The sequence below is a fragment of the Rhinopithecus roxellana genome, chromosome 16 (genome assembly GCF_007565055.1).
Source record: "Rhinopithecus roxellana isolate Shanxi Qingling chromosome 16, ASM756505v1, whole genome shotgun sequence".
In the NCBI taxonomy this organism is placed as follows: Eukaryota; Metazoa; Chordata; class Mammalia; order Primates; family Cercopithecidae; genus Rhinopithecus; species Rhinopithecus roxellana.
Genome location: NC_044564.1, coordinates 68,370,370 through 68,395,470, shown reverse-complemented (window position 1 = coordinate 68,395,470; position 25,101 = coordinate 68,370,370). Strand labels below are relative to the sequence as shown.

Sequence of the window (25,101 nt, the reverse complement as noted above, 5' to 3'; positions counted from 1 at the left end):
CTTTATTCCCAACACCCCGATCTCTGGAACTTTGGCGGGACCACCACAGCCTTGGATAAACTCAGCACGCAGCACCTGTACCACCCCACCCAAGTGGAGATTGTGCAGTCCAACGTCGTGTTTGACATCAGCAGCCTGATGCTGTATGGAACACAAGCGGTGCCTGTGCGGCTAAAGATCCTGCTGGACCGTCTCTTCAGCGTCCTGAAGCAAGAGGAGGTGCTGCACATACTGCACGGCCTTGGCTGGACTCTGCGGGACTATGTCCGAGGATACATCCTTCAGGTAGGGGGAGGACTTGAACACCACCGGTGTCCAGGGCCGGCTCTGGGTGGGGAAGGGTGAGAACCCTTGGCAAACCTCACAGGAAGGGCTGCACACCCTCCTCTGGTTAAAGTGGTCATTTCAGCAGGCTTGTCCGGGAAGGGGAAAGAAGGAGAGAGACAAAGCAGGCCACCATCGGACCTCAGGGTGTATTAGAAGGAAAACATGGCCTCTTGACTCGCGTTACCTTTGTTTGCACCTTTTTGAATTCAACTCTTTCTCTACAACATGGGTCTTCTGCTTCTCCAACAAGTCTTATTATAGCCCTATTAAAAAGGAGGGCCCTTTGAGGCGGGTGATGGGTGTGTGAAAATCTGAGATTACCCTGCACTTGGGTTTATTAGGGCTGTTTCTCATACTCAGTTTGCAGGTATGGTGTTTTTCTTGGTAGTCTTTGTAACTAAAGGCACACATTTTACTATTTATTGTTTTTACAGCCAAATCAAAGGTATAACTATAATCCATATAAACTTATATAACCAGTAAATCCTCACATCATAGCCTTCAGATTTCTGCATTCTGAAACATACAGACATGGTTTTAGATTTGGTCTTTGCAGAACCCGTTCTTCCAGCCTTGAGTGTCCCTTTGTATCAATGGCACTTCTGACCTGGTTAAGGGCTTTAAGAGTTTTCTGGGAGGCCCACAGCCTTCATGCACCCCCATCTCCCACCCCTCCCTTTCTTCATCTCATTTTTGCAATGTGTCATGTGTCATTTGCATTGTATACTTTGCCTCTGAAATGTGTTTATGGCTATCTGTCTTCCTACAACCCTTGAGGGGTCAGTGTTGAGAGCAGCATTTTGGGAGACCCCAGGATCCAAAGAGGCTACACTGGATGATGAAGAAATACCCCTCCCGCCGAAGGAGATCTCAATTGGAGAAGGTAGAATCTGAAGCAGTTTTTCAAATTTCCCATGAGGATAATACCAGGAGACATGACCCCTTCAAAAACAACTGGTTTTGGCTGTGCCAGCTTTGTGTAGTGCTAGAGATATCTCCACTGTTTATTCCCTGAGCTACTGTGTGTTACATGAAGGGCACTGGCTGCCAGCTTGGCATGTGAGGGGTGGGGAATCTCAGTCTACCTCTCTCTTTAACCTGACGTCAGTACACACAGATTCTTGTCATTTTCCTGTGTGGTACCTCCAGCTGTTAGCTGTGATAGGAGAGCAGTGGAAGGATAGAGAGTAGAAGTAGGGAAAGGTAAGGGAGGTGGAATAACCTGTCTGCTCTCAGAATAGGATGGCATCTTAATTTAGTGTGCCTCTCAACTGGGAAGACACAGAAAATTTGGCCTTCAAAAGATGAGATGATGGTGATAATACTAGCAATTGTATATTATATTTTCAGTTTATAGAGCATGTTTACAAGCATCTCATTTGACTCAAGATGGGGACATTTCAGTGGGTTAAAGTAGGAAGGTAAGTTTTGGACGGTCAGGGAACATGAGGGGGAACAAGGTCTAGGAGGAAGGGGCCAGGAAAAATAAGGAACTGGTTTCACAATCCCTGCGTATACTGGCCCCAAGATGTATACAGTGCTACATCTTTCTACAATCATTTCCACAACATGATTATTAATATCTGTTTTGAATGGATTTTACCCTGCACAAAGAGAAAAACCTCTTACAGTTGTTTGTATGGAACTGTTTGCTTGGCTAACAGTCCTTTCTTTATTCCAAACCAATAAGTGTTTTGCCCCAATCTGGTACCTTCTTTATTACCTCCCCTATGTTCCTTATACTTCTGTCATTCATATTATATTTCAGTTTCATATGCATTTGTTGCCTAAGATATTTACACCTGTATACCTATGCAGAGACACAAGCATATACATTGTATCTTTCTGTCCAAATAGGTATGTGTAGGGCTATGCTGATTTGCCATTTTAACAAAGTTCAGGTAGCACTTTGATAGCAGTAAATATAAAGCCTGATAATGTTTTTGTGTTATGGTCCTATTGTCCTGCCTTGGCCAGTGCCTGTTTTTTATTTTACTTGAAATAATTATTTGGATGTTAGTTTTTCCCCAACTTGTGAACATATCTCTAATGCAAGTATAAATAATGTAAATGTACTCTGTATTTCTTTTTATATGAGGGCCCAGTATTTAGCAGGGGTGTCAAATCTTTTGGCTTCCTGGGCCACATTGGAAGAAGAATTGTTTTGGGCCACACATAAAATATACTAACACTAACAACAGCTGATGAGCTAAAAAAAAAAAAAAAAAAAAGTCTCATAATGTTTTAAGAAGGTTTACAAATTTGTGTTGGCCACATTTAGAGCCTTCCTGAGCCACATGCAGCCCGTGGGCGGTGGATTGGACAAGCTTGATTTAAAGATACAAAATTGTAAGAGAAATTAAGTTTGAGAGGAAAATTCAGTAAAACCAGGAACTAAAATTTATAAATCCCTTATTTTAGGGTGCAATATTGCATATAGAGAACATTTTCATTTATTGTAATACTTCAATTATAATTAATTTGTATTATTTTAATATAGATTTTGACAGTTTCAAATTTAATATAATGTTTCTCCAATCAGAGTCTAAAATTGACATTTTGAGAAAACTATAGATGATTTTTACATTGGAGGAGTTCTAGGTTTAGTTTCTGTCTTGTTTTATTGGTAGAATTGATATAATATAGATTTTATTTAAATGATGGTTTTTGTTATTCAGCATTTATAATCTACTTGTTCTTTGTTAAAACAGTTCTCGGTTTGGAAAAAAAGCAAATGGTTCCAGAACACCAAAACTGTTATCACTTATGTAGTGAGAAAATGCTTGTTTTGTTAAGAAAAAAAGAGAGAGACTGTAAAAATAAACCCTTTTCTTCTAAAGTAATTTTGATAATTGGCCAATATTTTAAAGATTGTATGTGGTAATGATAAGGTGTGCACAAGTTACTTTGAATATAATTGTATATGGCATTTTTGTAAAAGTAGGCTGTAAAATGTGTGTCCGAAGGCTGTAGAACCCCATAATGCACTATTAGTGTACAAGTCATTTTATCTGGCTAAAACTCAATTGTCTTGTAGCCCTCCAGGCATCAATTTTAGCATTATTGCTCTCAACAACAGTATATTGAATATTATGTCAGTTAAAGGAGAATAATTATCAAGGCAGGTTAGGGTGGCTGTTAGTCTTACCACATATTGACTTGGTTAGCAGTTGGCTATAGATTGTGTTCCTGGGCAAATGAAGATGTACGGTAAGTTGAACTAGTCAAGCCAGGATATTAATTTAACTCTCTGTGGGACCAAGCCTGCATCCTTTATGTGTACACAGCTACTCCTGCCTTCTGAGATACCTTTGAATGTGGAAGAATGACAGTTGTCTGATCTGATTTTGAATTTTTGGATGTAGGCGGAAGGGGGGAGCGGAACTTTCAAAACTGTGGTTTATGAAGAGGTTATTATTAGAAAAAAGGAGATGATAGTGGTGCTACAGATACATTTAAAAGGCTGGCACATTGACCAATGATCCTGTACTTTTTTTATAAAATTAATTTTCAGCTATGTGAGTATCTGTATAATTCACAAGGTAGTCAGTTGAGTATAAAATGCATTACATAACTTGGACTACAACTACTTAAGAAGTCAGATAATATATAAAGAACTCAATATTCTCCTGTGTACTTACTAAAAGTACAGAAAAGGTAAGTTAGCTCTTAAGCATTTTCCAGAAAACAACAAAAATGGGAATATGCAATTAGATGCTAAAATCTAAATACAAGGGAGAATATGATTTTTTTTCTACTACTAAAGAATAATTCTGGCCAGGGGTGGTGGGGTCATGCCTGAAATCCCAGCACTTTCGGAGGCCGAGGCAGGCGGATCATTTGAGGTCAGGAGTTTGAGACCAGCCTGGCTAATATGGTGAAACCCTGTCTCTACTAAAACACAAAAATTAGCCGGGTATGGTGGCACGTCCCTGTTAACCCAGCTACTTGGGAAGCTGAGGCAGGAGAATTGCTTGAACCTGGGAAGCAGAGGTTGCAGTGAGCCAAGATTGTACCTTTGCACTCCAGCCTGGGCATTGCGGCGAGACTCCATCTCAAAAAAAAAAAAAAAAAAAAGAAGAAGAAGAAGAATTCTTAGTTCAGGTCTGTATCTCATGATACATTTATTGACCATGAATAGAAGCAGTTGCCCCCTCTTTTGTCCTTTCCCCATTTTCCCCTCTGTCCTTGACCTAGGAAATAAGAATATAGGTGATTATCGTTGTTGAATTTAGTCATTTAAAAATCAAGTTTTCACAGTCTCTTTCAGTTTGAACGTATAACTGACTTGCCTGGGCTCGTCCACCAGCCTGTCTGTGGAAATCTCCTCATTTGCAGGTGGGTCCTGCCGGAATTCAGAGAAGCAGTTGAGACACTCTGAATATTTAGCTGTGGTGTCAGCAGCCTTATAAGAAAAGCAGTAGTGATGCCCCTCTCAACACTCCTGTGTCTTACCAGCACAATTAGGACATTAGAAGAGCATCTCTCAAAGACAAGTGGGGCCATCGTCTTTGAGAGGTCCAGCTTTAGATTTGGGAGTAACTACATACTAGATCCTTCTCTTAAGCTTCATGATACACATTAGTATAACACAGGCTCTGAGGAGGTCTAGAGTACGAGCCTATGAGAGTAGGGAAGTAGCTGTCTCCAACCCTTCCCACTTCATGAACTCTTCCCTTCAAGCTCATTTGAAGTACTTAGTTCCTGAACACACTCAGCTCTTCTCCCACATGAGCTATTTGCGTGTAAGGTTTCTTCTGCCTGGAATACCCTACTCATGTCTCTGCATGGGTAATTTCTTCTCTTTTAGGCATCAGCCAAAGTCTCACTTTCTTACAGAGGACCGTCTTAGCCAATGTAGGTCTTTTCTAGTGTAGCTCTATCTTAGGACTCTGTTTCCTTCAAACTCCTATCACAATTTAAAATCAGTCAATTAAGTCAACTGTTGAAATGTTTATTTTTCTGGCCTCCTCACTAGGGAATGCCACAGATGCAGAGCACTCAATAAGTATTTGTTAAATGAATGGCTAAGGGAACCTTTTAGCTTAGTATAGCTTGATGTTTCACCATGCAACTCAAGGAATAGCCAGTAACTTCAGTTTGTCAAAAGGCCCTTAGTTTTTTCTCCAGGCTTCCTAAGAACTGACTGCTATAGCAGCAGCTGGGCTGTTGAGGGCAATAAGAAGAAAAGTAAAGGCTCCCATGCCCTCTAGCTACTGGTCTGTGTAGAGTAAGTGTTTTGTGGTATCCATGTGGTAGAAAACATCAATATTAAGCAAACACTTGTATTTAAACAGCTCTTTGCGGAGCAAGTTCATATAAGTTACCTCTTTTCCTCCTCTTACACCATCCTCTTATAGATGTTGTCAATGAATTAACATTTGGTATAGTTGAGGCTCAAATAAGTGACTTTCCTCTGATCACAGAAGTGTTAATTGTCACAGTTGATACACTGTAAGCTTCCTGAAGATAACACATGCCTCTTATTCATCACTATAACTCGCTTCCCAGCACCAATACCCAGGCTAATACTTAATAGGGTGTATTAAATATTGGAAGGAGGACATTTTGAAGTTTGACTTGAATTCAGGTCTTTGACCCTATGGGTAATATTTGGATGTTTGTTTTTTGTTTATAAGGCTACCAGCCTTCTTTCCAGAAGGTAATATGTGAGAATCTGTAGACACAGAGTGGCATGATTTTGGGGAATAGAGGAGGCCTGAGAGTCTGGAACTGGCAGACTAACTTAATATCTCTTATATTCAGTGGCACACCACATGTCTGACCTTAGGCAAAACTGGGCGAAACGGGTTCCTCTTTTGTGTTGCTTTTCCTGCCTATTTCCTGATACTCCATTTCATTGTCTTTACTCCTATTTGCTCTCATTTCTGTGACTAAAACCAGATCTAATATTTATCCCTAACACTTTATTGTAAATTCCGGTCTTTGACTTGCCTTTCCAGGGATACATACCTTTTGTAGTTGAGCATAAAAACAAAGGTTTTCTACCTAGTTAGTAAGATTTCAGCTATACCATGTGCAGGGAGTGGAAGAGAGATGAAGTCGTCTTTCCAGGGTTTATAAAAGCATTTCAAGTTGGATGGCAAAAGGGCTCTGGATATTGAGACAAGATTGAGTTAAATATGGAAAACTTGCCATTCTTAGTCATAGTTTCTAAATCTTTAAAATTAAGATAACTCCCCATACCTCTCTAAAATTAAGATAACCCTCCTATCTCTAACTTTGAGTGGCTAAAAAGATGAAATAATATAGATGAAATGTATGTTGTGAACTCCTTCTCAATAAATTTGCATTTTTTTCACTTATATCTATGTGTAACGTTAACTCTAATTACAGCAGAGAACTACCAGTTGCTAAACATGTTTCCCTACAGATGCCAAATGCTTAAAAAAAGATAGGGAATGCGTTTTAAGCATTAGTCAGTATCAATAAGATAAATTGCAGTTGTTTTAGTAAGCACATCCTGAAAAACTACTAGTGGCATAACACAGCAGAAGTTTCTCTTTTCTCTGCAAGCCTAGTCTAGTGGTGAATGCTTTCCTTCCATAGGTGATTTGACAAGAGGTAAGTTAGGGCCATTGCTATTTTTATGGCTCTGCCATTTTCTGGGATTGTAGATTCCTCATCCGGGTGGCAACCCTGAGATAAGGTGAAGGTTCTCTGTGGCATATTTTCATGGATGAGGCTCAGAAGTGTAGAGGGGTGCTTCTTCTCACATCACTGACCAGAACTTATATGTAAATGGGTCCATGTGACTGAGAGGAGGAGCCAGGATGTATGGGCTTGGCAGGCACTCTCAGGAAAAATGAGCACAGGTCCGTGCTCCACTCATGTGTGGTGGGATAGCTATAATTATGCCTTCTTTTTATAGAGTTGGACCAGAAAAACTTAATGCAGCAGAGTCATGTAGTGAAGGCAGATTCATGGGCTTGAATCCTGGCTTCAGTTCTTACTAGACGCGTGAAAAAATTAGGCCCATGTCTTTATTCACCTCAGTTCACTCACCTGTAAAACAGGGATAATAATAGTGCTCATGGCCTTGATGTGAAGATAAAGTAGAATGATTCGCATAAAGCGTTTAGTAGTGCCACTTGCTAAGTAACCAGGCAATGCTAACTATTAATATATAGTGAAAAATATGACGATATAGACTATTACAGACTACTACCAACCTGATCATTTTAGAACTTTGTTTCTATAAAGTAGCCTTAAATGCTGGATTTCACTGTGCCTCTTAAAGAAGAATGTCTTTCCAACCAGTAGAGAAAAAGGGTAGCTACTATTTAATTATCAATAAATAATATATACATATATACACAGACACACATATATGTATGTACATATGAATGCACTTGGATATAAATAAGAGGTAGGAGTATGCAGTAACAAAGACTTTGGACTTTAGAGTTGGACAGACTTGGTTGTGAATCTTGGTTTCACTTTTTGATAGCTCTGTTAGCCAGCAGAGAGAACATACTTGAACATCAGTTTCTTCATCTATAAAGGTTAAATCAAAGGATATTTTAAAAGTATGTAGTGCAATAACTAGCCCATAGCACTCTTATTAATATTTACCATTACTACATTGTGAAGGTGTATTTTTTTGTGTGTGCATTTTTAAAAGTAATGGCTTGTTTATTTATTTGTTTATTTATTTATTTATTTTTTGAGATGGAGTCTTGCTCTGTCTCCCAGGCTGGAGTGCAGAGGCATGATCTCGACTCACTGCAACCTCCGCCTCCCAGATTCGGGTGATTCTCCTGCCTCAGCCTCCTAAATAGCTGGGATTACAGGCGCCTACCACCACACCCGGCTAATTTTTGTATTTTTAGTGGAGACGGGGTTTTACTACGTTGGCCAGGCTGGTGTCAAATTCCTGACCTCAAGTGATCCACCTTGGCCTCCCAAAATGCTGGGTTTACAGGCATGAGCCACTGCGCCAAGCCAAGTAATGGTTTATTCTATATATGACATTGTCATTTTTATCACCTTTGTATTTTCCTATTTTATCAACTCTTCTGGTACTTTCCAAGCTCTAGCACAGAATGAATGATTACTTGATACATTTGTTAAAATGATTAGAGTATCTAGGATTGTACCTTATTGCATAAAATAAAACATTTAAAACAGCCTTTGAAATAGGTATTGTCTGACCTCACAGGTTTTTAAGAAATTTCTGGAGCAGAAAGATCAATGGATCTGGATATAAATTAATTTAGGTAATCCTTCAAATAGCAAAAAAAAATTGATTTATTAGTATATATTGAGTATGTAAGAGGAGATCTCTCAGAAAACTAACACTCTAATGGGTAAGCCATAAACAAATGATGGAAAGTTGTATGATATGAACTACAAAAATATACAGATGACCCAGAAAATTGACAGAAAGGAGGGATTATTTCACCCCAGGTAAAGATTGGATTTTCAACACCATGACATAAGGAAGGTATCAGTGCATTGTGTCACCAATATGTGAATCTTTTTCAGGAAAGAAGGATCGCATGTGTGATTGGTCAGGATCCCCCTGTCTTTGGCAGGGATATACAAAAAATAGATGATTCAGAGCAGTGTATTGTATTTATAGTGTCTGTTTTCTAAAGTGCTTGGACCACTCTACAAACACTGTCCTGGCAAGCCTCCTAACCTCCCTATTAGAGAGATAGTTTCAGAGACTATTATCCTTGGTTTTAAAGTTAACAGTGATGGGGCGGCCTCAGGCAGAGGCAAAGCTGGAAGTGGAATACAGGGATTTTGAATCCCTTGCCAAAGCTCTAACTATTTGAACAGCAATGAAAATAAACACCTTAGATCCAAGGACAAAGCTTGATGTTTTGTGCTCAGAGTTAAAATAAAAATATTCCTCCCTTTACTCTTGCAAAATAAAAATATATGGCTTACCAGATTCCAGATTGCAGTGACTGCCGGAATAGGATTCGCGCCTGTGGGTCATGAAGAGGGGCTTTTGCATTCCCTCAGGAGGAGCAGAAATGAGTCCACAGCTCACTGGCCAGTCTCCATTTGATAAGAATCAGTTCACATTTACTTGAAATGGACATTGTCTGTGATGGCACTGATTAAATCGTGTGATCTTCCTGAGCAGCACTCATACATCCTTCTTGTTGAATTTAAAGTGAGCTCTGAGCTTTGGGTTTAAACCTTAATTCTAGCACCAATTAACTCTCTAGCCATACAAAAAGCACAAAATTTCTATGCACTTTATTTTCTTGATGGTGCCTTCTTAAAGGAGCTTTCAGGATGAAGAGAAGTAATATGTTAAATTCATAGTGGAGCTCAGTAAATTTAATTCCTTAAGTAGAATGATCTCTTAGTCCCCCCACCCCAACCCTTAAGTTTCTAGAGCAACGGGAGCTTTATGAGTCTTCCAGTTGCCTATACATTTTATTTGAGCTACTGTGTCTTTTTCTAGTATTTCCCCCAATTTGACAGAAGAGCCCAGTGGAAGATGAGGGGGACTTGTATAGGAATGAAATCCTCGGTGACTATCACGAAGAGTCGTGAGAAAACTCTCAAGGCTGAGTCCTAGTCCACTATCTGTTTCTTTTGAGTGACTTACATTTCAAGTGCTGGTATGTGAAATTTTGAAGGGCTGTGAAAAGTAGAAAATTAGATAAGGATCTATGTGGGTTTCTGGAAGCTTTTGCTAAACTCATACAGATGGGACAAATGCAAATAAAGATACATTTATTTGATTTCTGCATGATAGCCATATGTAATGCTGACAGAACTAGAAAATAAAATGTGGGCCAATACATTTGCTAGGAGAATGAGTGACCACGCATGGTTAGGCCGTGTCTAGACCTGATGATCAGAAGCTCTTCTTGATTCATCTGATGTTTGCATATCACCACTTCTTTCTTAGGGAAGTCAGTAGTGATTCTGATTGTTTACAGACCTGGCATTTGTTGCTGATAGCCTTAGATTTTAAAGATGTAGCTAACTAGCTGGTGATGTAACGAACAATTGTTTTAGAAACCTATCATTGTGGTCCTGTTGCTATCTAGGAAGTTTCTTCGTTTGTTGGTGGCAACGGAGTGATCTGTTGTGTCTACTTTTCCTCTCTCCGCCTCCCACCCCCACGCCCCCGCCCCGCCACCCACCATCTTCTCTCCCTTTTCTCTCTCTCTCTTTTCAGTCAAGGTAGACTTGAGATGGGGACTTGCATGGCTACAGTAGATCATAATACATGAGGCCCCACAAATAAGAGAGTGAAACATTGACTGGGATGTATTTTCTGCTCGAACTCATCCTCAATTTACTGTGTATTTCTTACCTATTAGCCCCCAGAAAAGCATTTTTAGAGACTTTGAGAACCAAAGGTTCTCTCTGTAAGGAAGTGCGTTAACCTGATTTCCTTGTTCTCATGTAATTTTCTCTCTTAAAACCATAATAATAGTGTCAGAGGCAGCTTTCTAGTTAGTGTGAGTAATGTGGTTACTGTATTTTCTATTTTTATTTTAATGTGTTTTTCCTGCTCTGGATTTTTTTTTTCTTTCTTGATTTTAAAAACAGTAGTTGAGTAAATGTGGTTATTCAAAGACTGGCGTATATTGCATCTTCTCTGAGATGCAATTTCGAAGGAAGGCTCTGTGCACAATAGGCATTGTTTTTTCAGATTCCTTAGTAGGGTAAATAGGAGAATGTTCGGAACACAGACCACTGGCAGTATTGGTTTATGGTCGTGGCAAGTCAGGCTTGTTCAGAGAAACTGACAATAGAGTATCCCATAGATTTCGTCTCTAGAGAATCTGTTAATATGAAGTCTGTTTATTTTATGGTGTGTTGATACGATACAAAATTAGGTAACCAGGGAAGCACCTTAAATTGCTGCATTCATTTGCTACTTTTTAAAGTGTGCACACAGTTTAGAAATTTTAAATTAACAACAACAAAATACACTTAAATTCCCTTGGAAAGAGTAATTAAGAGCTACTTGTCTCTGTGTGCTGTCATCTCTGCCAGAATTAGAGTTCCTGCTGAGTATATTCCATTGAGTCAGCCATCATTCCATCAGCAGCAAGGATTGCTTTTCCACGTATTGACATGTGAGGGAATGTCTGTCTTGCAGTAGCCATGGGCTTGTGCCAGATTCTGAGATCCATAGAGGCAGTTCTGGGAGCTTTTCAATTCTGAATCAGGGTTCCAATTCATAATAGCTGAGCCAGGGAAACCGGGTTGAATCTGTGGCCAAAACCACGGTAAAAAACTTTTTCCCCCTTTCCCTTCTTGCAGTGCTTTATTGCTTTAAAATATGAATGCCTCTGTCCATTGATTCTCTGGTGACTTTCCGTTGGATTCAAATTGTGGTCTCTTAGGTGAAAAGGTCAGTGTGTTATTCATTCAGCCACACGTCGATGGAGATTAACTGAGAGCAGTACAAGACATTTGGATCCTGCCAGACCTAGGGCACCTGAAGGAAGTTTATTTCTTTTCTCTCTAGCCTTTACTATGCCTGCTGCAGAAGAGGATGGCCCTGTGTCTTCTGGGAGTGGGGGAGGGTTTTGATTGGCTGTGTGTTAACTGCCTCAAATCCATGGCCATAGGGCGAGTAAGAACCCTGGAGAATCAAACATGTCATCTTTGTAGCATCACCTGATTTAGTGCTTTTCCTCAGGTCTGAGACATCTCAAGGGGCCTTTTTCCCTTGCAGCACTGATCTTTCAATGAGGTGCTAGTGTCTGTCCTGAGCAATAACAAGGAAAAACCATGAAGTGTGAACAGCTCTTATTAGCGGGGTAAATGTCATTAGCGCCTCTGTAGCCTTCCCTGCAATCTGAATGCTCTTGTCAAAAGAGCGACTTACTGAATCCTCCTTTAAAATCACGTAAATGAAATTTAAGATGCTGAAGTTTTACATTTTAATTAAGCAAAGCCATTAACTCCCTTTACATGTACATTTGTTTTTGTAGCCAGTTATGCTTGTATGCCTTATAAGGCTGTTGAAAAATTATCCACAAAAATTATTTTAAGGATTTGAGAAGCAATTGGTTAACTTTAAGTCAAAGTTTTAGATATAGACACCCTATACTCATGTGCCCAACCATTGTAGTACACATATTGACGTACATGATAGGAGAAAACATTCGCATTTTGAGTTAGTAAATAGGTCAGTTTGGATTAATGGAAAGTTTGAAGCTTAGAGTGTTTAATGAATTTATTCTTTTCAATACACACATGAAAATGTTTTGCCAGTCTAAATTCCCCATAGTATTCTCTTGAAAAAAAAAAATTGTATATGCAGATATTTGCTTCTTTTGCAAGTTTGAGAATTTCAGAGTGACTTCTGGTTACCCTGGGTTGTGTCTTGGAGTTAAAAAAAAAACCATGTTAAACAGTTGCATGGTTGCGGGGGTCAGATGTAGAAAGCAAATTATCTTTTTTTACTATGCGTTTTAGTTTTTAATAAAAATGAATCGAGACATTTGGTTAAAACTTTGGTAGGTACATCTAGAAAAGTTACAGGTGGTGAATAGAAGTTTGCTACTCATTACTGCTAATTTAAGATGTGTAATTTGATATATTCTGTTTATTTAGTGTATAGTCTTTAAAATGTGATCCTCCATTCCTTTTCAAAATTCTAATTAGGTCACAGATTTTCCTTTCCTTTCCTTTCCTTCCCTTCCCTTTCCCTCTTTCCCTCTTTCCGTCTTCCCCCTTCCCCTCTTCCCCTCTTTCCCTCTTTCCCTCTTTTCCTCTTTTTCCTTCCCCTTCCTTCCCCTTCCTTCCTCCCTTCCTCCTTTCCTTCCTCCCTCCCTTCCTTCCTCCCTCCCTCTCTCCCTTCTCTCTCCCTTTCTCTCTTTCTCTCTCTCTCCCTCCTTCCCTTCTCTCTGTCTCCCCCTCCCTCCCTCCCTGCTTCCCTTCTTACCTCTCTCCCTCTCTCCCTCTGTTGCCCAGGCTGGAGTGTAGTGGCATGATCTCAGCTCAGTGCAGCCTCCACCTCCCTGGCTCAAGTCATTCTCCCACCTCAGCCTCCCGAGCAGCTGTGACTGTAGGTGTGTGCCACCACACTTGGCTATTTTTTTATTTTTTGTTTTTTGTAGAAATAGGATTTTATCATATTGTTCAGGCTGGTCTCAAACTCCTGACCTCAAGCCATATGCCTGCCTTGGCCTGCCAAAGTGTTGGGATTACAGACATGAGCCACCACGCCCAGCCATATTTATTTTTCTCCACAAATATTCTATTTGTTTTCTTTCCGCTGTTTTGAGGATTCAGGAAATTGTATTTATTCAACAGATAACTGGTATATTACAAGTAGTAAACAGACACCATGCCCCTCTGTTACAGCTTTCAGTTTAGTGAAAGTGGTATATTACAAGTGGTAAACAGACACACACCATGGTATATTACAAGTGGTAAACAGACAGACACCATGCCCCTCTGTTACAGCTTTCAGTTTAGTGGAAGTTGGTGACGCAGGCCAAGTTAAGGGAAAGGAGAGATCATTGGGTATGTTTTCTAATGAAAACATAAGTATGATCTGTAATTATTGCAGTCATGAATTATATGTAAATAGACTCTTTGGATGTATTACCAATTTACTTGAAAAGTTAATGCTTTAAGGAATTTTAAACATTTTTCAGCTGTCTTGGTTGTATTTTAATAATATTAATTCAAACTTTGCAATTAAAGACTGACTAAACAAAAGTAAATTTCAACCCAACCCCCACTTTTTGAATTAAAAACATTTATATCAGGTTCAGTTACTGAGATTTTGGTGTCCATTATGGAAAACCCACTTTATTTATTAGATTATAGAAGGTGAGCAGTAAAGATATATTTCCTTCCTATTCCTTAAAATGTTTCGACAAGCTAATGAAAACTTATTTTAAAATTTCCTTTTAGTGAGAACTCAAAGATGATCATTTTTAGCACCATCAGGATCGTTTCACAAAAACTGCCTGTGAAGTTACTCATTTAGAACAAGACGATCTCTGTAGAATTGCTGTTGCCAGTGCCACTTGGGGAGGAATTGGGCCAATTAAAATGTGGATGTTTTATATTAAGTTATGGTGCCTGTTAAAATAGAGTACCAGGTTTAGAATTCGTCTGTGCTCCCTTTGTTCGTTTCCTTCGCTCAGTGCATAGAATTTTAGTCCTTCTGATGGCTTGACTGATAAGTAGTATATGTGTATAATTAAGGCGACAGTCTAGTGCCAGTAGGTTCTTCTGAAAAGCGGCGTCTGATTGGTGCCAGTAGGTTCTTCTGAAAAGCAGCGTCTGATTGGTGGGACAGTGAGAAGCCCCTTCCGGCGGTACCACCTGCTTTGTCCTCTCTTTCCTCTGTTCTACCTTACACCTGGATCTAGACTGTTAACGTAAATTATGATTGCTGAGGTTCATATTTTAGGATAACTTTGACAAAGAGACATCTGGAGTATCAAAATTATCAAAGATGTACAGTAAACTTCTTCATGAATGTTTTTCAAGGCACCAGACGGAAGGAAGCTTTACTGTATTACATTTCCCATATGGAAAAGTATCTGGGACCTGAAATATGGAAAAGTATCTGGGACCTGAAAGGGGCCACACCCTTAGAAGGGGAACACTTCTTAAAAAGGAACTTTATAAAAGAATGCTATAGTATAGGGTTTTCATATATGATTTATTCACTTAAGCATATTGCTTTGAGGGCCCAAACAGCATCCTGAGTATAAGTTGTGGTTTCCTAGACCTAAGGAGGGCCTGATAGTTTAAATTTCACAAACTTTTCAGATTTGCCTATGCCACAGGTCAAATATGCCTTGCTATGAGTCTGGTTGCCGTTTATTTTAGTCAAGATTTGGCTTTTGTTAAAATTGTTGCATTGGGTTTCTTTATGAAAGATAAATGTACCTTTTCCTACATGTGTTATTTTATATTACTAGAAAGTCAAGATGGTAAAATTTAAATACCATTGTGGTGAAAAAGATAAGCATTATTTTTCTACAGTGTTCTTTCATTTTTGATATATATATTTTGTAATCATTTTCACTTGGTAAATATTATATAACTGTTGAGGGCTTGGGAGGATTGTGGTTCTTTTTTTTGTTGTTGTCCACTGTTTTTACAGCAGTAATATTTCTTTTTTTTTTTTTTTTTGAGACGGAGTCTCGCTGTCGCCCGGGCTGGAGTGCAGTGGCCGGATCTCAGCTCACTGCAAGCTCCGCCTCCCGGGTTCACGCCATTCTCCTGCCTCAGCCTCCCCAGTAGCTGGGACTACAGGCGCCCGCCACCTCGCCCGGCTAGCTTTTTGTCTTTTTTAGTAGAGACGGGGTTTCACTGTGTTAGCCAGGGTGGTCTCGAACTCCTGACCTCGTGATCCGCCCGTCTCGGCTTCCCAAAGTGCTGGGATTACAGGCTTGAGCCACCGCGCCCGGCCAGCAGTAATACTTGTAAAAGAGTAATATGTGGTTTTTAAGAATACTTTTAAAAGATTTTTCAAATAATACTGTAGTGTTTTGAGTGCGATTTAAGGAAACCGTAAGTACTCGTGCCTTTAATAACATCAGACTTTTACAGTGTACATCTAAAAGATAGTCCTAAAGAGGTGTATTTACTTTGAAATGACATTCAGAAAATTAATGCATATTTTCCTGCAGAATAAATGTATGAATGGTATAGACATCTTCTATCCAGGGTAGTTGAAAAACCTAAATAATTATGTTAAATCTGGAGCTTCTAGACATGTTTCAGGAATATTTTTCTGCTTAGGATGAGCTCTACGATATGCCATATAATTTTCACTTTATAGGATTTATGAGCAGGATAGTAGTGAGATTTATAGATGCTAATATGTTAGTAACATTTTAAATATTTAGTTTTGATAAAAGTAATATGCTAAACGGAAGGACTATATAGCTGAACTAACCTTGAGGAACACACAGTTCATGAGTAAAACAGGTAATAAAAACTGCTTTTGTTGGTAGAAATTTGGTTTAGAACAGAAACTAAAATGTGGCTTAGATAATGTTTCCAAAATTTTCTCTTACTTCCTTCCAAAATGTATCTTTGGAAGAAAGAGCAAAAATATGAAGATTCATCTGAAAGATTATTATGTTTTCTCTTTTCATTTAAAGTACAGTATTAGCTTGAGTTAGAATTCTATGAAATATTTATGGGATATATAAACAAAGCTTTATTTAATGTTACAGTTATTGTGGACAGGGCTTAAATACAAGACTGAAGGAGAAGGGGAATTTTTTTTCTCCATGTCAAACAGGCTGTCCAATTTATGTTTATGAAAAGAAAGGGGAAAAAATAAAAACAAAAGACTGTGTTTTTGTAAGTCTTAAATTGTGAGGCTAGAAATACTTTTAGATAGAATAAAAACTCACATACCCCAGCTTATTAGTGATTGACTTTTGAGACCTTCTACAGAAAAGAATTTTGCTGAACTTCACAACAAGAAAGACCACATGGGGTATTTTAGACCACTTTTATTAAATTTAGTTAGCGTTTTTAATTTTTCCACAATGTTGCATGCCTTTAACAAATATAGAATGGTCTATAAAAGATTTGGATGAGGTATAGAAAGGTATACAACAACCAGAGCCCCAAGGGCATTTATTATTTGGTTAAAGAGTTTCATTTCACTGAAAGCTGATTTTTTTTTTTTTAAAAGTGAGTAAAGCATATGTTAGTGTATTAATAGTGGTTTAAATTCCCACCATTTTATTATTTTTCACAAGTCTGTGGGTCAGCTGGGCATATCTGCAGTGAGCTGGCATGTTGACCTGGGATTGGTCGGTCTAGGATGGCCTATTTACATATCTGGCTATTAGGTTGTTACTGGCTGTTGGTTGGGGCAATGGAGATAACTGGGCAATTTATCATGCATCCTTCAGCAGGTTAACTTGGGCTTGTTCACCTGCAGATAGTTATAGGGTTCTTAAGGGCAGCAGAAGAGGGCAAGTCCAAGTGTGCAGGCACTTCTAAAGTGTCTGCTTGCTTCATATTTGCTAGCTTGCCATCAGCCAAAGCCAGTCACATTACAAAGCCCACAGCTGGAGTGGCAGATTACTACTCCAGGACATGGATACCAAATACATGAGCAATTTGGGGGCCAGTACTGTAATCTTTACTCACCTGATTTCGTGTCTTAGGAAGCTTCTTTTGGTAGTGGTATCTATGTGGAACTAAGGAGTCCTGAGCCTGTATGTCTGGTTTGAAAGCTTTCACTGTAGTTCAAGCAGAAATAAGGCTGGCATTTAAGAGTAATGGCAGGGAGAATAAACAACAGGGTTAGATAAAACCACTTGCTGACTAGATGCACTAGATGAGGGAGAAAAAAAAGGTTCTCATAGGTTGATTCCAGGCTTCAAGGTTGGGTATATGGGAATCTAGGAAACTGGTAAGGTTGTAGACCTAACTATGTTTGTAGTGAACATAGGACATTCATGCAGCTTCCTAAACAATTTCTATTCCTCTGTCCAGAAGTATTAATATGAAAGAGATGGAATCTATGAAATTCCTTTTTTAAAACTATTGCTTAAAAATTACGCCAGTGCTTTCTTTACCATTGGCCTTGCAAAGATGTGTAAATGACAGTAAGTGTTTTCTCTTGTGTTTTAAAAACATATGGGCAACCTTGCCATAAACAATAAGCCCAAAAGTTTGGATTTCCTAGTTTCATTTCTCTGAACTGAGCAGCTACCTAGGATTTTTGAAAACTTAGTTTTATAGGTGATGAAGATTATTTTTATATGTAGAAATGTCAATTGTGACAAAAGTTAAAAACTTGGAAATCATTTTATTATCTACAGAGCTACAGAAAAAATAGGCAGATTTTACTTTCCACCTATATTTAATTTTAAGAATATGAATATTTGATTCATCCTCATTTTCATCTTAACAGATACTGCTACGTGTTTAACCAAAAGATTAAGATTTTTGAATGGTATGCTCTTTAGTTACATTTCAGAACCAAAGTATAAAAGTTTTGCTGGCCGGGCGCGGTGGCTCAAGCCTGTAATCCCAGCACTTTGGGAGGCCGAGGCGGGCGGATCACGAGGTCAGAAGATCGAGACCATCCTGGCTAACATGGTGAAACCCCATCTCTACTAAAAAAATACAAAACACTAGCCGGGCGAGGTGGCGGGCGCCTGTAGTCCCAGCTACTCGGGAGGCTGAGGGAGGAGAATGGCGTAAACCCGGGAGGCGGAGTTTGCAGTGAGCTGAGATCTGGCCACTGCACTCCAGCCTGGGTGACAGAGCGAGACTCCTTCTCAAAAAAAAAAAAAAAAAAAAAAAGTTTTGCTTTTTTCTGCACTTTACTTTGTCATCTAGGTTAAACTCCTCCAAACTGTGAATATTTTTTGAAGAAATCATATCTAGGTTGTTTATGAAAATATGCAAAAGCCATCTTCCTGCTAAGTAAATAGAAAACTAGTTTGATCATGGTTTCTCTGTACTTCTTATAGCCGGATGGAGAATCATTTTTTTGTTACAGAGTATACCTACTTACAAAAGAAGATGAAGAGAGATACTTGGGGAGAAAGCAACTTAGTGCATTATTTGTTTCCAGAAGACAAAGATGCAATTTATAATTTAAATTAAGATCAGGGTACATAAACTGTTAAGTATGATAAATGACAATGTATTTCAATTTTATATTATGTCAGTTTAGAGAGATGGATTAAGGGAAAGGGTAATGAAGGAAGAAGAGAGACACAGATTTTTAGAAATTATTTTCTCATGATTCTTTATGATGTGGTTTTGCAACCATGGTACAAATCAGAATTAGGTTGCACAGTTAGATGTCCATTCCTGCATTACTGTTGTGTGATTCTCTCATTCATGGGCAGTCTTATTTACTGTAAAACTAAAACAGGGAGACTTCCAGAATGTTAGATAAGGAAGAAACACATGCTTGATAATGGTAAGAAAGCTTAACAGTGCCCAAACTAGTAGTCCTCAAAATTGCATCTTCTAATATCACATCTAGAGTTCTTTGCATTGAGTAAGATTTCTCTTTAAATCATAACAGTAATAATTCATTCAGGATAGGACTATTTTTAAAAAGCACTTACACCATTATTGGTTTAGTTGATGGTCACAAAGTCTACCAGTGTTAAGTAGATGTGGATGTTTTTAAAAACGAATTTTAGAAGTCAGACATTTTTTGTAGTTACATTGAAATCTGCTATATTACTACTAAGAATGGTTGTCTTAAAAGTTGATTTTTAGATTATGTTTCTCTTCAACAAAATTCACTTTTGTAAAATTTTGCCTGCTCCTATAGGAAGACCTATAAAAACATACATTTTAACTCTAGAAATATTTTTCCTGCCTGATTATCTCGTTGTTGGCATTTGTAAGTTTTTTGAATGGTTTGCTATTTAGTTACATTGTGTTTCCTTTTTATACATGATTTACAAATAGCGGTAATGTTGAAAAATGTGATGTTTGTTTTAGGTTTATAAACGAGATTGAAATAATGAGTTTGTGGATGTACTATGTAATATAAATAGGCAGATTTTTCTTCCTACCTAGATTCAGTTTTAAAAATAGGAATATTTGATTCATCCTCATTTTCATCTTAACAATTATTGCTACATGTTTAACCAAAAGTAATGTATCCCTAAATTTTTCTTACATTTTAATACCTATAAGCTATCTTATTTTTATTGGCTTTGATTCAGAATTATTTCTCTCTTTTATGCTTTATTCCTTATTTATATTTTTATCATAGATCAAATGACAGTTTTCAACAACACAAAGATTTGTAACGACTAGAATCTCATTTACTAATTTATTATAAAAACAGAATAATCTAGGCATTAAAAACCTGTGTGCCTGATACTTAATCTTTGTGTTTGTTTCCAGAGGCATGCAGGGTGTTTCCTGTCTAAGACACAAACCATATATTTCATTTGTCATATCTAATGTTTTTCATATCCGGAAATCATGCTCCATGTTATGTTTTACAAGACTTTGTAAAAATAAGTGATCCAAATAAAATTTATAGTTAATTTTTCTGTCATAGCAAAATTATCTCTTTCTCTTCTTTTTCCCACAAGGATACAGATGGGATTGTAAAGTTTAAATGAGTGTATATTTACAAATAAAGTCTTAAGTTTTGAAACTAGACAGTCATTTATTATTTAGACATTGCTAGTGGTGTGTTGGTAACTTTACAATAGCTTTCTAAATGAAAACAAACAAACAAACCCTGATTTGCAAGTGTTTGCTGATTTCTCTGGTGAAAATATGCCATGATGGCTGATTTCAGCCTATCAACATGAGTCAATGAACATGGAGTTGGGAAGAGATGCTTAGTCACACATTATTATATGGTATTTCCACCACACTAGACATAAGTAGAAGCAAATAATCTTAAGAGCACAGATAATAAATATTTAAATGTAGTCAAATAATTGTAAGAACATAGATAATAGTAAAATGTTGTCAAATAATTAGAAGTGATTTTGAGTATCTATTATCATTGTTTTTAATATTTTTTTCATTGCATGCTTCTAAAATTTAATTTTTAATGTCGTCTGTGTTTGAACCACCAGCGCCCAAAATTTCTGAACGTTTAACAATCAGCTCTTGTAGGCTGGCATGAGCCAGCCGTAGCACACTACTGCACAAAACCATTTCTGGTGAATAGGAAGATAGGTTGTGGTCAGTGTCTATTGTAGAAGAGGATGTCTTGTGTCCGTGTGCCCAGGGAGGAAAAACAACCATTTTCTGTTTCAGCTCCCATTACTAAACAACACCTGGTCCCATAAATTTTGGTATCTATATTAATATAAGGCCTTGAATGAGAGCAAAATACCAGTGTCTTTTAATAAAAGGACAGGGAAAATGTTTAAGATTTTCATAACAAAATTATTCTTTTTTTTTTTTTCTTTTTTTTTTCTGTATGTCTCTTGGCTGTTGTATATCTCCCACTTGCACAATAAGCAGATCCTATAGTCGGTGCTTCCTAATGCCACTCCAGGATCAAGGATAAGCTACTTAAATAGTTTTACTCAGCAGGATATATTGATAATTTATGTGTTAACAGAAAGTAGTAATTGTGTTGATACCAAAAAAAACCCTGCAATCTTTAAAAATTTAATATGCATTAGCACTGAGATAATGAAATGAACAGAGTGTAAATTTAGAATGTCATGCAACAAATGGCAGAATTTTAAGTGCATTTTGTCAAACTTCCCCATTTAAGAAGAGGGTGAACTCCTTCCTATATTACTATTGGCAGCTTATCAGTGGTGTTACTCAAACATTGTGAATAAAATAATATGTTAAAAATATAATTGATTTCTTTGGGGGAATACAGGAGATCTCTAGATAAATTTATTTAGATGAGTTGACAAAACTAATGGTGTGCATGGTTAAGAAGAAAAATTTGACATATTTTATGTATAACCCTTTGAGTATTAATTCTGACCAGATCACACTGTAAATAATGTTAACTGTCATAAAATAAACACAGCCAGGGTTTGCACCATATGTTTTATAATGATTTTGCAGCTTCTTTTTTTTTTGTTTGTTTTTACTGAAAATGGAACCTACTGATAGCTCTGTGAAGTTATGTTTATATAAAAGTAAATTACACTTGTGCGTTAACAAACTTGGCTTCACAGACCAGTGTCTCTAGGCGGTTTTTGTTTAAAAAAAAATTAAATGAAAGAAAAACTTCTCCCTCTCTCACTTGGTTCTTTTTTTTTTTTTTTTTGGCTATTCCCTCAGAAGCATCGTCTCAAACAGAAATCTGCTGTAGCATCTTGTTGCCACTTTCTTGTTTTTGCACATGTGAAGGAGAAACCTGTGGAATGCCACCCAGAGGAGGGAAAAGCCTAACCACTGAACTCACAGAGAGTGTTTGGCTTAAGTAGCCCTGGAGTGGCCTTTCAGACTGAGGCTACTGTGGTTTTCTAGTTTGTTTTTGTTTTCTACCTTCTTACTTGCGAGTGTTTAACACTGCCAGAAATAAAGGCTCCCTTAGAACATTTAGGTAATTTTTAAAACTGTTATTATTTTCATAATCACCATCTCCTCTTGATCTCAGGGGAGGCTAGGCATCCTTGATTATCTTTAATAGAGCCTTGGAAACTGATAGTGCCAGTGGGAGGTGGGTGGCAAGTTTCGTAATATGCCTCCCTCCCCCTGCCCCCTCCCAGCTCATTGCTAAATATGTCTCTTGGCAGATCTGACAGTATCCATAATTATCAGGCACCGTGAGCCCTGCTGCAGAGCTGCTTGTGCATGACACCTGTCCAGCTCATGCTCTTCTCCTGCATCTCCTCGTGCCTCGGCTTGCTGGCTGGCCATGCGTCAGAGCAACAGTCTGCCGTTAGTGAACTCATTTCTCATCTTGTCGGATTCTCAGACACCAGAAGTTCTGCCCACACAGCTTACAACATACACCATGGTTTGTGGTGCAATCCTTCACACAGTAGGCTTTTCATAAACTTTTGTGAACAAATGCAAAAAGTTAATGCAGATATTGTGGTTTTCCATTCCCCCTCTATGAAGTGCTTTTCACGCTTTTGACAGATTTCTCAGCATAGTATCATATTTTCCATAGAAGTGGATCTTGATCATCGCCCTCTCTCCTAGACAGAGAAAAGACTTGTCGATTTTTTTAGACTCCTGAAAGAGAGAATCCAGGGAACCCCAATTGGCTTTCATAGTGCTTTCTATTCTAATGAAGAGGCGGGGAATGTGGAGTAGAGAAACGTACAGTGATTTCTGGAACTTTTGTTCCAGAAGATGTTAATAAGGTAAAGATGTTGTTAACTAAATTTTTCAGGTGTAATAAAACTTGAAGATGAAGCTATATTCAGGGAGAATATCTGCAAAGAGAGGAATTTTGTAAAGGGCAAGGTGAATAGTAATGCCACTTTCAGTAGTTCATGCCTGTGCGTAGTCAATCTTAGAAAGGATTTAAAAAAAAAAAAATTCACTTTTTTGGCCGGATGCGGTGGCTCATGAACTTTGGTAGGCCGAAGTGGGCAGACCACGTGAAGTCAGCAGTTCAAGATCAGACTAGCCAACATGATGAAAGTGAAACCCCATCTCTACTAAAAATACAGAAATTAGCTGGGCATGGTGGTCTGCACCTGTAATTCCAGCTACTCAGAAGCTGAGGCACAAGAATCGGTTGAGCCTGGGAGGCAGAGGTTGTGGTGAGCCCAGGTCGTGCCACTGCACTCCAGCCTGGACAACAGAGCCAGACTCCATCTCATAAACAAATAAAAAATAAAACTAAAACCTCAGTTTTGAAGGAGAGGTCATAGATTTGGGTTTGGGGATTTATTTAGTGGCACAGTTGTCAGGTATTCATAGAAGTTTGGATTAAGAATGAAACTTTTCATCCTTAGAAACTATAGCAGTCTATTTAATGAATAGCATACTCAGAAATTATGACAATATTTTTATTATTTATAAAATTTTATTCCACTAGAACAGCTAGTAATCATCATCTATTAATGCAGTTTTGACTAAACCCTTTTCCACAACAGGGACCAGAATTAGGTAAGAAAATTTGGGAAAATGTCAAAATATATCAAAGCTTCCTTTTAAATATATGCTATTGGTTTTTGATTATGAAAGTAATACAAAATTAATATAAAATTCAAACATTGCAGTAATATATAATGCAAAAGTGAAAACCATCCATAGCCCCTTTTTGTAGAGGTAACAGTTCTCCATATGTTATCATTATCATGTATCTATGGCACTAATTATGATTATTAGTAAATGGATTGATCCTATGTATATTTTTCTTATATCCGACTGTTTAAAAAATATATCTTGTGGTTGACCAAAAAATATCTACCCACTTCCACTCAAAATGTCCATGTCAAATCCCTGGAGCCTGTGAATGGTACCTTATTTGGAAAAAGAGTTTTTGCAGGTGTGATTAAGTCAAGGATTTTAAGATAAGGAGATAATCTTGGACTCTGTGGGTGGGCCCTAACTACCATCCTGTGTATCCTTACAAGATATTAGGAGATAACACACAGAGGATAAGACATATGCAAAGGAGGAGGCGAGGTAAAGACGGCGGCGGCAGAGCCACCGGAAGCTAGGAGAGAGGCATGCAACAGATGATTTCCCAGAGCCTCTGAGTGGAACACAGCCCTACTCACACCTCGATTGCAAACTTCTGGCCTCTGGAACAGAGAGAGAATATGTTTGCATTGTTTTCAGCCACTACAGTGGTAGTAATTTGGTGTGGCAGCCCTAGGAAACTAATACAGGCCTCTTTCCATGCTGGTTTAGAGAGATCTCATCCATTCTTTGAACCTCCATATGATTTCCCATTATATGGATATAACATAATTTATTTAACTAGTCATTTATTTAAAGACAGTTGGGTTGTTTTCAGTGTTTGGGCTTTTCAAACACTGTTGTAGGAAATATCCTTACATGTATTTATTATGTCTGTTTTTGTTTGTGTATGTTTGTTTTTGTAGAATAAATATTTAGAAGTAGAATTGCCAGGTCATTAAGTAGGTACTTCTAAAACTAATGTATTTTGCGTAAATATGACATCTGCCACTTTGATAGGAATATTTATGCTACTCTATCATAACTCTGCACCATAAACAAAGTAGGTAACTATAGAAACCATCTCATGTATTAACATTTAGAAAATCAACAGTAGAAGTTGTTCCCCTCAACTCAGTGTTCTAAAAAGCCTGGAAACTCAATATATACTGAGTTGAAAATCTGTGAGAATAAATATCCTCAATGAGTTTTTGTATTTTCGTTTCTCTAGGAACTGAAAATTTCTGTGAC

The 25,101-nt window shown here is 38.0% G+C and overlaps 1 protein-coding gene across 1 annotated transcript in view; it reads left to right on the top strand.

The window, feature by feature from the left end:
- BNC2 (basonuclin 2) overlaps positions 1-25,101 on the top strand; it is a 449,350-nt gene that overhangs the window by 317,987 nt on the left and 106,262 nt on the right. Inside the window, exon 6 of the mRNA XM_010355023.2 lies at positions 50-285. Within this exon, the coding sequence (XP_010353325.1) occupies positions 50-285 (236 nt within the window). The remainder of the gene's footprint in view (positions 1-49; positions 286-25,101) is intronic.